This window comes from Triticum dicoccoides, chromosome 3B, assembly GCF_002162155.2.
Source record: "Triticum dicoccoides isolate Atlit2015 ecotype Zavitan chromosome 3B, WEW_v2.0, whole genome shotgun sequence".
Taxonomy (NCBI): domain Eukaryota; kingdom Viridiplantae; phylum Streptophyta; class Magnoliopsida; order Poales; family Poaceae; genus Triticum; species Triticum dicoccoides.
The window spans coordinates 49,763,037-49,779,316 of NC_041385.1; the positions used below are offsets into that span (position 1 = coordinate 49,763,037).

Genomic DNA, 16,280 nt, shown 5'->3' on the forward strand with positions numbered 1-16,280 from the left:
TCGACAAGTATAAGTAGGGCAGAAAAATATGTTTTGCTGCTGCTGTTTTTCTGGACAGATTATGTCCCATATTGTTTTATGCATATTTTGAACTTTTAAGTTGAATCTTTGTGATCCAATTGAGTTTATGAGTAGGCATACAACATTATATACTTTCTGGACATCCTCATGCATTTTTGTCCAAGGATTATTTGCAGCAAGAAACCTATTTGTTTATCACTACTAATGTCACCCCACGGAAAAGAAATGGGAGAAACGGTGTTTTGAAGTTTTTTTCACAGGGATTGGAGGAGATGCACCAAGAGTTATCCAAGGATGGTGAAAACCATAAGCTTGGGGATGTGAAAACATCCCCACTAAACCTACACACTCTCGGTTTGCACACGTCTAACTTCTGTTTTTCGATCAATGCACTTTATCGCATAAACTTGGAGCGTCTTTTTGTTTGTTTTTGCTTTGATTTTTTTTTGTGAGACCACCACACTATCATTTTTATATGAGAAAGAGCTACTGGAAATATGGGTTGACATATGTTGCATGATTTTATCATATTGGGAAAAGGGATGCCTAAGTTGATTTTTAATGACACATATAGTTGCATGATTCATGAGCTTGTTAATGAGTAATAATTTACAAATGCTTTATCATGAGCTATCTCTTATTCATGTTTTGATGATGTATGTTATTTTACTTTGTTTGACATGAATTGGTTAGTTCTATGGACACTCATGCATGCATCTAGATGGTCAACTTTCTCCCTTTTGCTAGCCCAAAAATCCCAACAAGTAAAAACTTGTTTCTAACACCTTCAACCAAAGTTTTTCCAGTGAGTCCACCATATCTACCTATTAGCTTTATGCTATCCCAAGTATGTTTATCATGATATTTGTGTTATCTATACCTCTGAATGAAAATGATTATGTTATTCATTGTAATGGTAAAAGTTGGTTAAAATAGCTCTCACGAACTTGATGCACATTTTATTATCATAGTATGAAATAAATATGACCCATTGTGATTAAAATTATGATGCTAGTGGCTTGATAAAATGTTTGAGGTTGGGAGTTATCCCATATGTGCTGTCATATGCAAAGCTTTCAACATGCTCCTTCATTTATTTAGTTGATATCATGTACTTTTGTTTACAGATGCCTATCATGGTGAAATAATGTGGAAATAAAGTGAGTTTAAATAAGTTTGTATAAATGGTTAGAGAGAAGCCTGGGCCACTAATCTAAGTCATGCATCATTCATGGTGGAAATTTACTTACATGCTATGGTGAACCATCTATGATACACCCCACAATAAAAAGCCAACACCAAGTGGTAAATAAAAAGGGTGTTGAGATTGTTCATTTGTTTGTTTGTCTTGTTGTTTTGATGTGGGCTTGATCCATATCATGGGACAAGAGGTACCCCAGTTGAGGCTCTTAATGATACCATTATAGATAACTTAAATTTGCTTTGTGTCCCAAGTTGAGTAACCATGGCGTAGGTACTTGTATTCAAGGGGCATGAGACATCCAACCTTTACTTTGTCAAGCACACTACCCATATTTGCTTTAACATTAAACTTTAGTCATTCAAACTGCTCTCGGCTAGCTACCAAGCTTTCAACCTGCTCTCGGCTAGCTATCAAGGCCGGCGGTGGCGGCGCTGTTTGCATCGTTCCCTTCTTGAAGGCATCGTCGTGGAGAAGTTCAAGGCCACACTATGCTACCTCCGGGGGAAACCCTAGATCAGTAGATCAAATGACAACGACTCTATGGTGTCGTTTCCCTCTTGGGGGCGTCATTCGTGAAGGTGTATACGGACCGAGGGACCAGTGGAAGGCTTTTTGGCGGAGCGGTGTTTCAGCTTACACATTGCTGGCGGCGGATCTCGGCGGCATGGCGCCGACGTCTGATGCGCGGAGATGGACTTGCGCAGGGAGGTGGCGCTGTCTGGCATCGTGGTGGCGTCGACGGCAACTAGACCGGGCAAGGTTGATGCAACAGTACAACACTGAAGATGGATTGGTGGAAGGTGGCTGCGGCGGCCTCATACCCGGCAGGCGTCCTGGTTGAGAAGTGCGCCGGACTGGTGGGTGCCCCATACCCGGCAGGCGTCCTGGTTGGGACCTCAGGTCTTAGATGGTAGGTTTGGCTGTGAGGTCTGTGTATTAGGCTCAAAATATCAGCATCCCTTCATCAACTGTATAGGAGTAGCGACAGATGTTGCCTAGACAGTGGCTTTAGTCTTACTGTTGTATGACTTTATAAGGTCTTGTGTGAATTTTTAATAAAAATGGCTGCATGCATCGTCCAAATGCAGAGGCCGGGGTCCTCCTCCTTTTCTAAAAAAATCCTAGGTGATTGCATAGGTGTACAGTATAGTAGAAAGTACACGGCTTTGTATGTGAGGGCCTTGGATTTTCTGATAGAAAGAAAGAAGGGAGGACGTTGGCCTTTAGAAAATCAAAGGTTCGACAAATAATCGTTCATGTCTTGTGCTAAGTATAATAAAAAGGAAGAGATCATGTCTTATGGTGGTTACAATCATAAAATGTTGCCACCCACTGGGTAATATTGTTCATCTGCCTGGCACGCTCAACATTAAAAATTTCATCCGTCATTCTGCGTGAGATGCTGTTATGTTGTGCAAAAAATTTAAAATCCATTGAAAAGTTATCAAACAGTTACCATGCCTTGTGGAATAATCCAGTCAAAATAATAATAACATTGGAATGGCTTACGAATTGTAGCCACATGTGTCAATTTTGCCACCCGAACCTGCTAGCTTTAAAATAGTGTCAATTTTGTCACTGAACCTTGCTAGCTGTTAGGTAGCTGCCGCCCCCGTGACCAGAGAAACCCTTCATGTAGCCCTTGGAATGCCCACCAGCTTTCAAGTAAAAGGTGTATGAAACTGTGCCACGTTTTTTGTGAAAAGGGATCATCATCATCATCACATCATTAAAACGTCATATGGATCCCCGCCGGCCAGCCATCAAGGGTTTGGCTTGCGCCACCTCAGTGATCCGCGTCACCCTCTTCCTCTCCGGCATGCATGCCTCAGTTCTTCTTTTTCTTCTTTTTCTTCTTCTTCTAAGGTCAGCTCTATGTCTCTCTATATATACCAGGAAGAGACATCCATCCGCGTGCAGGGTGCGCATGCGGGATGCATGTTAGGCCGGCGGTGAGAGGCAGAAGCGGAGAGGAGAGGAGAGAAATCCAAGGTGTTAGAGAAGCAGCCGGCCGGCGATGTGCGGCAGGAGGTCGGAGAGCAAGATGGTCGTCGCTCGTCCGCTGGCGGTGAGTGCGGCCCAGACGGCTTTGCTTTGCGGTTGAGGCGTGGCATGGCGCTGATTAGATTAGGTTAGATTAGAGTGTCGGGGCGTTGCGGCCGGGATTAGTTGCCGAGGGAGGAGGAACGACGGCAGTCAAGCGGGAGGGCCTCTTTCAATCCAACCCACCTTGAGCAGCTGTGAGTTTTGGTTTCCAACCAATGTGGATGCGCTCATGGAAGCAAACAAACAAAAAGAAAAGAAAAGACGGGATTTTGCGGAGGACGGACTGAGCTATCTAGCAATAGCTAGGCTGGCAATCAGCCAGAGAAGCATGCGCGTTTTGTTTTGGTTTGGTGCACCCGCAACGCAAACGCCGCTGCAATCCGTACGCAGGCGTGGCGGCTGTGCACGTGCGGTGACGCACGCGGGTGCAGGAGCGACCAATTTTGACGCATACTTTTATCTGCTCAAGGCGATCCACATCAACACTATGTATACTTGGCCATATCTCGCGCCGGCCTAGCCAAGCCCGATGCAAAAAACCCAGGCCCGGGTCCGGCCCGGCCATCGGGCCTGTTTTCTGGACCCAAGCCCAGCCCAAACACGTAAAAGCCCGTCGGGCTTCGGCCTGGCCCGGCCCGACCTTTAGAAAAACGTGAAAACGATGGGCCCGGCCCGGCCCGACCTTCAGGCTCAAAATCTAGGCCTGAGTCCGGCCCGGGGGCAGCGTCAGGCCGGGCTTCCCATGGCCAGGTCTAACACTATGTGCTCACCCGTCCAGTTATCACGTACCTATGTACAGAATCAGAAGAGATAATATAAACCAACTGTATCATAAGCTTCTATTCTATTCTATATATATACTCCATTCTTTCAAGAATCAAGTAATAATTTCTCTTACACCTTTTATAAATTGCGTTGTGGATGGTTCGTTGTTGGAACAATTTTTCTCAACTGTGGTGGTCTCCAAAATTAATAGGCCCAAGCTGTATATGTCTAACTTGATGGAGATGTTATCATACATAGTGTGAGTGCGCGTGTGCATGGTCACCGCGCCTGTACGTGGTCTAGGTAGTGTGTGAGTGGGTTTGTGTTCGTGCAAGTAGTGGGACACGATCTGGCCTCTGTGGTGTGATACGTCTCCAACGTATCTATAATTTTTGATTGTTCCATACTATTATGTTACCCTTTTGGATGTTTATGGGCTTTATTTTACACATTTATATCATTTTTGGGACTAACCTACTAACCGGAGGCCCAACCCGTATTGCTGTTTTTGTTCCACCATGGCTCGCATTGTGTGTCATCTCCTCATAAGCCCTGCCACATCTCCATCATGGCTCCTTCTTTTTCATGTGCCATCATGCCTCGAAATCAAAAGGATACACATGACCGAGCATTAAGCCTGTCATATACTTGTATTGATACGATTAATGAAGTAGGAGTCTGAAAAATAGCAACATACAACATTGGTAACAAAAGGGTGACCGGGGTTGCAATCGTTTTATATGATGGTCGCGCACTAAGCAGCTCGGGTTACAACATGGATAATGAAGGGTTGGACATCTGGCGACAACATCCGTCACTACTTTTTGGAAGCGGTGACCATGATGAACAAAAGATGGAAAGCATGTTGGGTTCCTGATATATAATCAGTAGGTTATTCCCATAATTGTTACTCTTACTCATCTACCAGATGCTTACTTATTGCAATCATCTCAAGAGTAACAAAATTCGGTTATTGACTTCTAAATGCATGGTTTCTGTTAGATTATAGGCATACATCTGTATATGGTAGATTATGATTTGTAATCATTTCCTGCCTTATCTCTAGAAAATGCTTCTTGCCCACTAAGCCTTGTACTCTATATGAACTGCCCGAGAGGCTCAATACAACATCCATCATATTCCGCCATTCTCCTCTCTATCTCTTCTAACATGGTATCAGCCGCAAGTTCCTAGACCTAACCGTCGCACGCTTCCGCACCGCGCCACCCCTGGGAAGGTCGATCATCATGATCTCTTCCGTGGGGCGCGTGACCCATAGCAGGGTTCGTCCGTTGATCCGTGAATGGTTGCCCTGGTGAGTTTTTCCGATCTCTTGATCGGTTTTCTCTCCGCCGGTTGCTTGCCCGGTATTTTCTTTTTTGGGCCATTGCACTGTGGCACGCGGTCCCGGCCACTACCCGAGGCCGTCCTCACGGCTGCACTGACCAGCATACCGCCATTGCACCGCCCCTTCGGGACGTAGTGCCACGGCTCACGGTCCATGCCGCCACCCCGAGGTCTTCTCGCCGTCATCCCGACCCGCGAGTTGCTGCTGCATCACCCCTTCAGGCCGTAGCGCCACGGCGCGCGTCCACCCCCTTTGTCTTCGTCCAGCACCAGCTCATCGCCAACGTCATCGTCATGTTCCCCGATCACTTCGTCTACTCCGACCACCGTCGGCAACATCGGCCCCTCACTGATTGGCGCCGCAACCGTGGTTGAGTAATTCTTTGCTGGCTCCTCTAACTCCTCCAACATGGTTTAGTCCCGATCTTCGCATGCCTGGTGCTGACAACACCGACGTGTGCTATCATCCCCAGTGTATTCCTAGGCCCGACAAGTCTGGAGCGGCGCATCGTCAACATCGACATCGTGCGTCTACGCATGCCCGGTGCTGGCAACATCGACGCGTGCCTTCGTCCATGATGTGTCCCCAGGCTTGCCAAACCCGGTGCGACGCCTCGTCAACAACGTCTTCTTTCCGGCGCACCACTACTTCGATACCACTGCACCCATGACTAACTCGGCGCCTCCTTGCGCCTGTGGCTCCACGGAGACTTCCACAACACCTGCCACCAAACTCGACAATCGATCAGGGCGTTCTTCGCATGAGTACCTCGACCATGGCTACACCACCCATGCTCTCGGCTACCTCGACAACGGCACAAAGGGCCACCACCTCGCTTGAGCAACTCGTCGGCTTCCTCTACAGTTAATGCATCCGCAATGCGACATCGTCCATGACGCTCCCGCTGCGACTGCGGGGGGATGTCAGCCCGTCGGCTGCTTTTATCTCCAGTTTGACCGTCCGCGACGCTCCTGTTGTCTGCGCGACGCTACCGCTACGACTGCTGGGGGATGTTAGAGTATATAGGTATACCTCTGTATATGGTAGACTATGATTTGTAATTATCTCCTGCTTTATCTCTAGGAGAGGCTTCTTGCCCTCCAAGCCTTCTACTCTATATAAGCCATCTGTGAGGCTCAATACAACATCCATCATACTCCGCCAATCTCTCTCTCTATCCCTTCTAACAGTTTCCTTGCATCATGTACATCAAATATAAGAAAATAACATGCACCTATGTTTTTGGTTCGCAAGAAGATTGTCTAATAGAGATTATACTTAGTTATATGTGACGAATATCACTCAACAAAATCAGGCCCTAGTTTTGGTCTCCACCTCTAAACTTCTTTGCTGGACCATCAGCTTCAGCCTCTTCTTCTAAAAATAGTACAGCTATGGGTTAAATAACTGAGAGATGCTTCTATTATGCTATCTTCGGTGTTAATTTTTTCATTTTACAAATCAAATGTGCAATTATTTAAGCATCTCGTTTTCAGCATGGCTCAATGTATACATCATGTGTTGCTGCTACATAAGAATTATTATTCTAGTATTCAGATAATCAGAAGTTGCACATCCGTCAGCCGGACGCAACATAGAATGTAGATGACCTATGCTAATTTGTTAACATCTACTCCCTCCGTTTCTAAATATAAGTCTTTGTAGAGATTGCCCTATGAACCACATATTGATGTATATAGATGCATTTTGAAGTGTAGATTCACTCATTTTGCTCTGTATGTGGTTTATAGTGGAATCTCTCCAAAGACTTATATTTAGGAACGGAGGGAGTAGCATGCATGTCATTTTTTCCTCCCAAAAGAATTATGCATCTTCTTTGCCAACAACATGACCATATACTAAATAAATATTGGATAATCAATTAAATCATTCATTGAGACACCTGAGTTATACCAAAGCACAGTTGCTAACTGGTGAATAATATCCTACTTGCGCACCACAGAAATATCCTATGCTATTGCAAAACATGGTAGTAGAAATAGTAGCTCATGAAGTAATTGATACTTCAATAAATTTATATATAGGAAACCTACCCAAAACATGATATCCAGAAGGTAGCTGACTGGTTTGGCATTTACCTGGCATAAATAGAAAGAAATATGAGGCGATATATATGATTGAAGGAGCTACACTGAGGCCAACAATTCACCGACAAACTCAGCGACTCGGCGTACTTTTCATCATGGTCAGCAAGTTATCAGGAAGAAACTAAAAAAGCATGCACACATGGCTCCCATTGAGGATGCCAGCCATGTACTGCTCCTCCCTGAACAACGTGGGCACAACGCGGTCATCAAAGAGCATCAGGGCTCACCTCGGGGACATGGCCATGGTAGGTTCGGCGTCTAGCGGATTCAGCATGGCTGGGTCATCTCCATGTTACATGTTGCCTGTCTCCCTCCCTCTTTCTTTGTCTTGGATCTTCCCACCTTCAGAAGCACATACCTCTGCACGTATATATACAACTAAAATATTTAGAAACACCAGACAAAGGTAGCTGAACCTCTCCAGAACAGTGGTAAAATAAAATAAAAATCGCTTGCAGGAGGATAGAATTGACGGATCGAACAGTAATTATTACAATAGATGAAATAATTTTTCTTCTTATGCTCCAAGGAAAAAGAGCAAGCATCTGGTGGGCAGGGAAACTGCTACACCCAGATCGATATTTTCCTACATATCATCACGAATCATAGAACTAATAGAATGACTTAATAAGAGAATTCGAGACAATGGGTTAGCACGTACAAAGTGGGCGGTCTCGTAGATGAGGCAGATGATGGAGAGAGGGGCCCCCAGCCGAGCATGGACTGCACGACGTAGTCCTCCGTGCTTGTCTTCTGACGTGTAGTCGACGCTATGACCGTTCCCTTCCCTGCCGCCGGCTCCTCCTCCATACGGCTCACCACCGGAAGCCTCGGGAATTGCGGCGAGCCCCGGATTTGGGAGCCCAGAGAAGCGGTAGTGCGCAGGATGGCATCGCTGGGGCGCATGGACAGGAGGCTGGGGGGAGGGCACGGCTGGTGAGGTGCCGGTGCGAATCGTGGTGTGGCGTCGTCGATGCGGAGCAACATCAGGAGGCAGGAGGGCACGTCGGGCCATCGGGGCGCGTCGGGCGATCGCGAGGAGCTTTGGTTTCTTTCGTGCTGTCTGAGGGAGGTGGGATAGTCTTCCAGATCGGGAAAGAACGTGGGTGACGTGTGGTTTTTCTAATTCGCGAGTTGGGTGCCGGATCGATGTATGAGAGGAGGTTTACCTCTGGTTTTCGGAGGGTTTGAAAAAAAATCGTTAGGAGGACGTGGGTGGGAAAGCTAGCGAGGAGGGGGCATCGAAGGAGGTTGAACCATCACGACGTTCGATTCTCCTTTAATAGTAGAGATATTCTGAAGCTATGTATCCACTGACAACAAAGATTTTAGTAAGTATTGCTGGAGAGAATAAAATGCAGTTCACTTCATAAATGACTGAACAAAATGCTATCGCATTTGATGTCTGACTTAATACGATCCAACAACATTTTGTGTTTTCATTCGTGTTTGTTCTTGGCCGAAGAGTCTCGAGAGACCGAAATCCGCAATTTTCGGGATCATCTTATCATCCAGCAATATGTTCTCAGGTTTAAGATCCATATGGACAATGTTAATGCTGTGTAGGAAGGCTAAACCTTGGTAGATCCCCTTGATGATTTTGAAGCGTGTGTCCCAGTCCATTCCATCATTGGATACTTCTGAAGAGGTGAAACATTGAATAATGTAAGTACTCAAAGATAATAACTTCCAGCAGTACTTGTTTCTCAGAATGCCAGTACAAGAAAACCTGTTTGTGTGGCAACATTTCCTTTGGATAAACATAATGTTACTGTCTTTTCTTGTCAATGTATAGCATCAAAATCTTAATAGAATATGCAGACAACCAAACACAAATTCATAGTATTTTTTTTCAGAGACTTAAATACAGTTAAAACATAAAATGGAAATAATTATATACCAAAAAGATTCTTCTGAAGGTTCCCCTGCGGCAAGTACTCGTAGCAGAGTAAACTTTCAACAATGTCTGCAACAATATATCTTCCATTGTTCTGCACCACTTTCTTTTGGGCTTCATGGCAGTAGCCCTCCAACTTTACTACATTTTCATGATGCAGTTGCAGAGCCATAATACTCTGAACCTCGTTAGTGAATACTTTGTCACACGTGATTGGTGTATTTTCGGCAAGTTTCTTCACCGCAATTGTTTGCCCGTCTGGCGCAATCCCCTGTTCAAGCTCAAAAATACCTTTTCAGCAAATATTGGCATCTTATTGGCACGAAAATGTGAAGGCATGCATGGCCATATTACCATATAAACAGTTCCAATACGGACCCCCTCTTGATAGTACAGTTGTTCCTACGACTCAATACCACCGAAAAGAAACGAAGAAAACAAAACCGTCTTCAGAGAAGTCCTTGAGGGGAAACAATCGTTTTAGTGCCCTTATATTAGAAAACCTGAAAAGCTTAATGCACATGATTAGTCCGTAAAAGTATTGTCATCAATCACCAAAACTATCCAGGGAAAATTATGCTCTAACACATGTGCTCCACGCTCTCGCTCACCACCGTCGCGCTCGGGAACTACCTCAGCACACTGCTCGTCACGGTGGTGGCCAAGGTCACCATCAGGGGAGGCAAGCCAGGGTGGATCCCCGACAACCTCAACGTCGGCCACCTCGACTACTTCTCCTGGCTGCTCACCGCGCTCAGCCTCCTCAACTTTGTCGTCTACCTGCTCATTGCCAGCTGGTACACCTACAAGAAGACCGACGGATATTACCCGGACGCCAAAGGAGGAGCTGATGATTCACATGACCAGTGAGTGAGTGACTCACTCTGGCTGCAGCAGTTTGTGTCTGAATGTGCGCGTGTGTTCAGGAGGCATGGCAGAATAGATTGTTGAAAGAAGAAGAAAACGAACTTCAGAGTTCAGATAGTTGAAATTAAGGAAGGGAAATAAAATTGCATGGTAGATTTGTGACTTCAAGAATCAAGTGTTGTGGTGTTGATTAATTCTAGTGTCTTGGAAAAATCTGGCAGAAAAAAGTCCAGATGTTATGTAGTTTATTAGTTTGGTATGCAATGTGATCCAAAGTTTCTACAGTGAGTAGAAAAATTATAAGAGTGTAAAAGAATTTACATCAGGTTCATAAACGTCGCCGCTTGGATAACTTGTTGTATGGATGTCACCCAAACAAGTCATTTTCATCTCTGTTAAACTCAGAACATAACAAATTTTGTGAAAATATATTCTCGATTAAGCCTTTCCATATATATATCGATGGCGACTCGAAAAGGTATCTAGAAACCTTTTAAAACTCAGTCAAGCTGAAACAATTGTATCAGTGGTGGAGTCCCGACTCCTTTGTAATTGCGGTCGCTTCTATTGAGTTGTACTAGAGTTTTGAGAGGCAATGATCAATATTGTCGAGGCCATGCAATATACATGTGCAAAATGAAAATGTCCTTTGTACTCAAATTTTTGTCTTCTTTGCCACATAGTGGTTTCTCAATTTTCCCTGGTTCTAAGACAGCACCTAAACGTAGCGCATTCAACATCCATCGTTCTGGTTCTTAACCATGTGGTTTTTCCTCATTTCTCGATGCCTCCTCTTCCTATTTAGGATTGATGTACATATAGTTTATGCAATCTCATGATGTAGTGGTTGGAGACCCACTAGAGTGAACTGTTGTGTACTAACTATGAAATATACAACCCTTATGTTTTCGATGCATGTAGCTACATTGTGATCTTTATATAGTGGACTATCTGTAGCCACAAATTGCATGAGTATGGCATGGGAGCTAGTCCAATTAATATAATTTACCAGCTTGGCATGCAGCTGGTTGGTTTCAACATATATTGTTAATTAAATCAGAGTTGGCACCACAATTATATTAGAATAGTTTGGTCCCCGTACACGTCTCACAAGCTTAAATACACCGGAAAGGTTGATATGACATTATTGTGAGATTCGACTGTAGACCATTGTTAGAAGTGTAGCCATAAAACCACAATGTACCCAATTGGGTTTGATTCATTGTCCAAGCATCATCAAACGCACGCACGCATGCAAAATTGCAGAATCAAACTTTAGTACCTCAATATTAGTTTCCAAGCAGACATATTAAAGTTATTTGCAAGGTTGATTTTGTAAAGAGGCAATGATTTCATTTTTCAGAAACAATATGAAGGGACCATCTCATAAGCCCCAACAAACGCCATGTTAGATAATGTAGACAACATGTGCACAAAGAGTTGCTTAGCTAAGATGTCAGTGGTACTAATATTGAAGAATGAGTGATTTATTGGGTGCCAATGCTGAAGTGGCAATATATATTACTAATATGATCCTTCAGAGTTCATATAGAGAAATTGGGCACCAATGCTTAAGAATGTCTCCTTTTCCTATTTAGGATTGATGTATGATCGTGAGATCCCCCGGGTAGGCCCATGACTAGGATATGGCCCAATAGACACTATTCACCTATTCTTCTTCGCTCACCTTCCTAGATCGCACCACGACGTTCATCCGACTGAACTGGCATTAAAGATTGATGTTACCAACAACATAAAGAAAAACAGCTACACCATGAAATCATCTAGACCCTGGTAACGGCCAACTTATCTACGCCATTACCAAGTTGTGGCCATAATACCACTGTTTTCTCTACTTCGACACCCCTATATAATCCCAAGTTAAAACATAATCTAAAAAAGGTCATTAGAATTACCGAGATCTACGAGGTCACTCGGACATCATATTGTAGCCACATCGTTCACACATGAGAGAAACATCTACCAAGAGTAGGGTGTTACCCCTAGAACAGGGGCCCTAACCTGGGTAACAAAATATGAATTATATGTCATCAAACTATATCAAATTAAGTTGCAGGTAAAAGAAAGTGTATTTAGAGAGTAGTTGTTAAGTACCACCAAAAATAAAATTTAACATGATCCACAATGACGCACATCAGTGAGAATTATTCCTAAATCATAGTAGCAACAATGAAGCATGTTCTTCCATCTTTCACATCTCTCCTGAAAAGACCGAAGTTTCATGCTCCGTGGAAACTGAAGACCTGAATCATATATAGTGTACGTATGTAACCACCAGCTGAAATGCAGAATGAATTAAATGATTTTTTAGGGACATCAACTAAATGGTTCTGACAGAATTGATTGTCCTTATAGAGAAAAAGGAATAAAACTTTTCCTCTGCATTCTTATAAAACAAAATCATTACAACAATGAACTCGGACTTGGGCCATTGGGCAATGTTATATCGAGGTGGGGCTAACAAAATCATAACAATAGAAAGCCATTGTGTGCCCCCCGTTTATTTCATGCCGCATATGGCATTCAACTTTCAGTTGACCGTAGTCCGTTGAGCCTATCGACAATCTCTTCTATGGAAGGTCTCTTCTGCCGATCGATCTCCACACATTCTAGTCCAATTTTGATGCATACTTTTATCTGCTGAAGGCGATCCCCATCAAGATGTGAGCACTGAGACACTATGTGCTCATCCGTCCAGATATCACGTACCTATGTACAGAATCAGAATTATGATCCTTGGGGATAATATAAACCAATTGTATCATAAGCTTCTATATATATATATACCACAGTCTTTCAAGAATCAAGTAATAATTTCTCTTACACTTTTTATAAATTGCGTCGCAGATGGCTCGTTGTTGGAACAAATTTTCTCAACTGTGGTGGTCTCCAAGATTAATAGGCCCAAACTATATATGTCTGACTTGGTGGAGTCTCACCTTTGTATAGATATTCTGGAGCTATGTATCCACTGACAACAAAGATTTTAGTAAGTATTGTCGGAGAGAACAAAATGCACTTCACTTCGTAATGACGGAACAAAATGTTATCGGATTTGATGTTTCACTTACTATGATCCAACAACATTTTGTATTCTCATCCGTGTTTGTTCTTGATCGAAGAGCCTCGAGAGACCGAAATCCGCAATTTTCGGGGTCATCTTATCATCCAGCAATATATTCTCATGTTTAAGATCCATATGAACAATGTTAGTGTTGTGTAGGAAGGCTAAACCTTGGCAGATTCCCTTGATGATTTTGAAGCGTGTGTCCCAGTCCATTACATATTTTACATTAGATACCTCTAAACAAGTGAAACATTGCATAATATAAGTACTCACAGATAATAACTTCCAGCAATACTTATTTCTCAGAATGCAAATAACATTTCCATTGGATAAACTGAATGTTACTGCCTTTTCTTGTCGTTGAAAACTTAATAGAATATGCAGATGCCCAACTTAATAGAATATGGAGATACTCAAATACAGTTTTAAAATAAAATGGAATATATATATATATACCCAAAAGATTCTTCTGAAGGTTCCCGTGCGGCAAGTACTCGTAGCAGAATAAACTTTCAACAATGTCTGCAACAATATATCTTCCATTGTTCTGCACCACTTTCTTCTGGGCTTCATGGCAGTAGCCGACCAACTTTACTACATTTTCATGATGCAGTTGCAGAGCTATAATATTATCAACCTCGTTAGTAAATACTTTGTCACGCGCGATTGGTGTATTTTCGGCAAGTTTCTTCACCGCAATTTTTTGCCCGTCTGGCGCAATCCCCTGTTCAAGCTCAAAAAACACGTTTTCAGCAAATGTTGGCATCTAATTGGCACGAAAATGTGAAGGCACGCACGACCATATTACCATATAAACAGTTCCAAATGCGCCTGTACCGAGTATACGCTCTGTGAGAACTGATCGGTGATAGTCTTTAGAAAATCTAGCGGCAAATCCTTGGGTAATGTGCTCAGAACGCTCGGCTGCCCTCCGCTAGCCCCCGTTGCCATTTCTGATGATTGAACAAGCTTCGAGCTGAGCTGCTACAAGGCACAAGCTATGGATGGTCACAAATCCATGTTTACCAGAGCAAGACAGATCTGTTTCAGAGAAAAGCATAACATCCCAACTTCATCAAATTTATAAAGCCACCAACCGGAGGAGAGATCACTATCTCCCCTCAGCCACTGCCGGAGGGGCGCCGTCCGCCGCCCAGCAGCCCACAGAGCGGCCAGACATGGAGCCACAAAACAGAGAGCGGGGAACGAACATGACTTGGCCTCCACCACCGGCCGCCGGCTTCCAAGGGGGAACCAAACCAACAGAGCCGGCACCCGACCTCACGACTAAACATGCATGAGATGGAATCTCTAGGATACTAAGCTATAAACATACTCCCTCCGTTCCAAAATAGATGACTCGACTTCGTACTAAAGTTAGTACAAAGTCGAGTCATCTATTTTGGAACGGAGGGAGTACATTGTTGCTGTAAGAACATCTGGAAACTAAACAGCTTCTCAGTTTCACGACCATGTTCATCTTCCCCATATCCTCCTTCTCTTCAGAGATCTCCACTGTAATAGCTCTCAATAGTGGTCGGGTGATGTCTAGCTTGACCTTAACTCGGATAAAACTTCCAGATTGCCCACCTCCTTCCCCTACGTCCACTTCCATCACTTCCCCAATTTGCTCATCTAGGATTTCCCCACTCTCTTGATTCAGATAACCTAGAGGCAGCCTAGTTACCCTCACCCAAATCGGTATGATCTTGAATTCATAGTCCTCCACGGTTTTAATTGGATCAAAATCCTCCATGACAATCAACTCCTTCCCCACCATCCACGGGCCATCTTCCAATGCCTTTCTCTTCCCCGCCACCTGCAAAAAGGTGAACAGAAAAATATTGTCTTCCATCTCCTTGCACTTCAACCCTTTTAGCGGACACCAAACCCTACTCAGAGACTTGATCATCCCCTCCACATACACCGGCTTCTCCAAGAACACCTTCCCTAACGCCTGTGGCTCCACTTCCTTGGATCTACCCCCTGCCGCCCTTCCGATCCGCACTCCCTTCCTCTCCGCCTCCGACAACTTCAGGTTCTTTAGCAGCCCTTCTACCTTCTCCATGGTGGCATGAAACGTCAAAGAAACCTGGAAGTCTAGGAGTTAGTGTATTACGGTCATGTGCCCTAGCACACACGAGAGGCTTATGGTGGTTGGGATCACGGAGATGACTCTCAAGGAGGGGCGTCACTAGCAGCAGACGGAAACGTTGACTGGGTGAAATCAACAGACGGAAAAGTTTTGAAATGTTTTAAATATATTTTTTGAAATGATTAAAATCACTTTTTGAAATGGGTGAAATCATTTTTTGAAATGAGTAAAATCATTTTTTGAAATGATAAAATCATTCTATCAAACTGAGTGAAATATGTTTTCTTAATTTAGTGCATTCCATTAAACTGAGTGAAATATGTTTCTTAATTTAGTGAAATCAGCTGTGTTGAACTGATTTAAATATATATTTTCAAACGAGTGAAATAGTTTTTTGAATGGGGATAAATCCATCTTTTGAAATGAGTGAAATCTGTTTTTTTTTAACAATGATCGAAATAATTGAAATTGTATTTCAGAAAATCAATGGATTCAAACGTGTGAAATTAGTGGTTCGAAATAACTGAAATAAATAGTTCTTCTGAAATAACTGAAACATATTGAGTGAAATAAATGGAACCAAAACTAAGCTTGTTCTAAAGATCATGAAATCAGGAGTTCAAATATATAAAAAGTTTCAAAATTTAAATTTTGGTTTTAAAAATATGAGCCATCTAAATTATCAACAGGAAATTATAAGCGATGAGTTGTATAAGAGAAAACAGACAATGTGTACTGTACTATGTGCAGAAAAAGGTATGCATGTGTCAGTACTGTCTCTTCCATGCATGGGTCTCGGGGTAAAGAAAATACATATAAAAAACCAGAAAAGGAATCAAAT

At 43.4% G+C, this 16,280-nt stretch overlaps 1 protein-coding gene and 1 pseudogene across 1 annotated transcript; both read right to left on the bottom strand.

The window, feature by feature from the left end:
* Window positions 1-8,902: 8,902 nt before the first annotated feature.
* Window positions 8,903-9,912, bottom strand: LOC119279232 (putative cysteine-rich receptor-like protein kinase 20). Its single transcript, XM_037560549.1, has 4 exons — window positions 9,877-9,912; window positions 9,744-9,791; window positions 9,393-9,660; window positions 8,903-9,132 (listed from the first exon to the last, which is right to left on the bottom strand). The coding sequence occupies exons 1-4, from the start codon at window positions 9,910-9,912 to the stop codon at window positions 8,903-8,905; spliced, it is 582 nt and encodes a 193-aa protein (XP_037416446.1).
* Window positions 9,913-12,800: 2,888 nt separating this feature from the next.
* Window positions 12,801-14,295, bottom strand: LOC119280720 (annotated as a pseudogene).
* Between the last annotated feature and the right edge of the window lie 1,985 nt (window positions 14,296-16,280).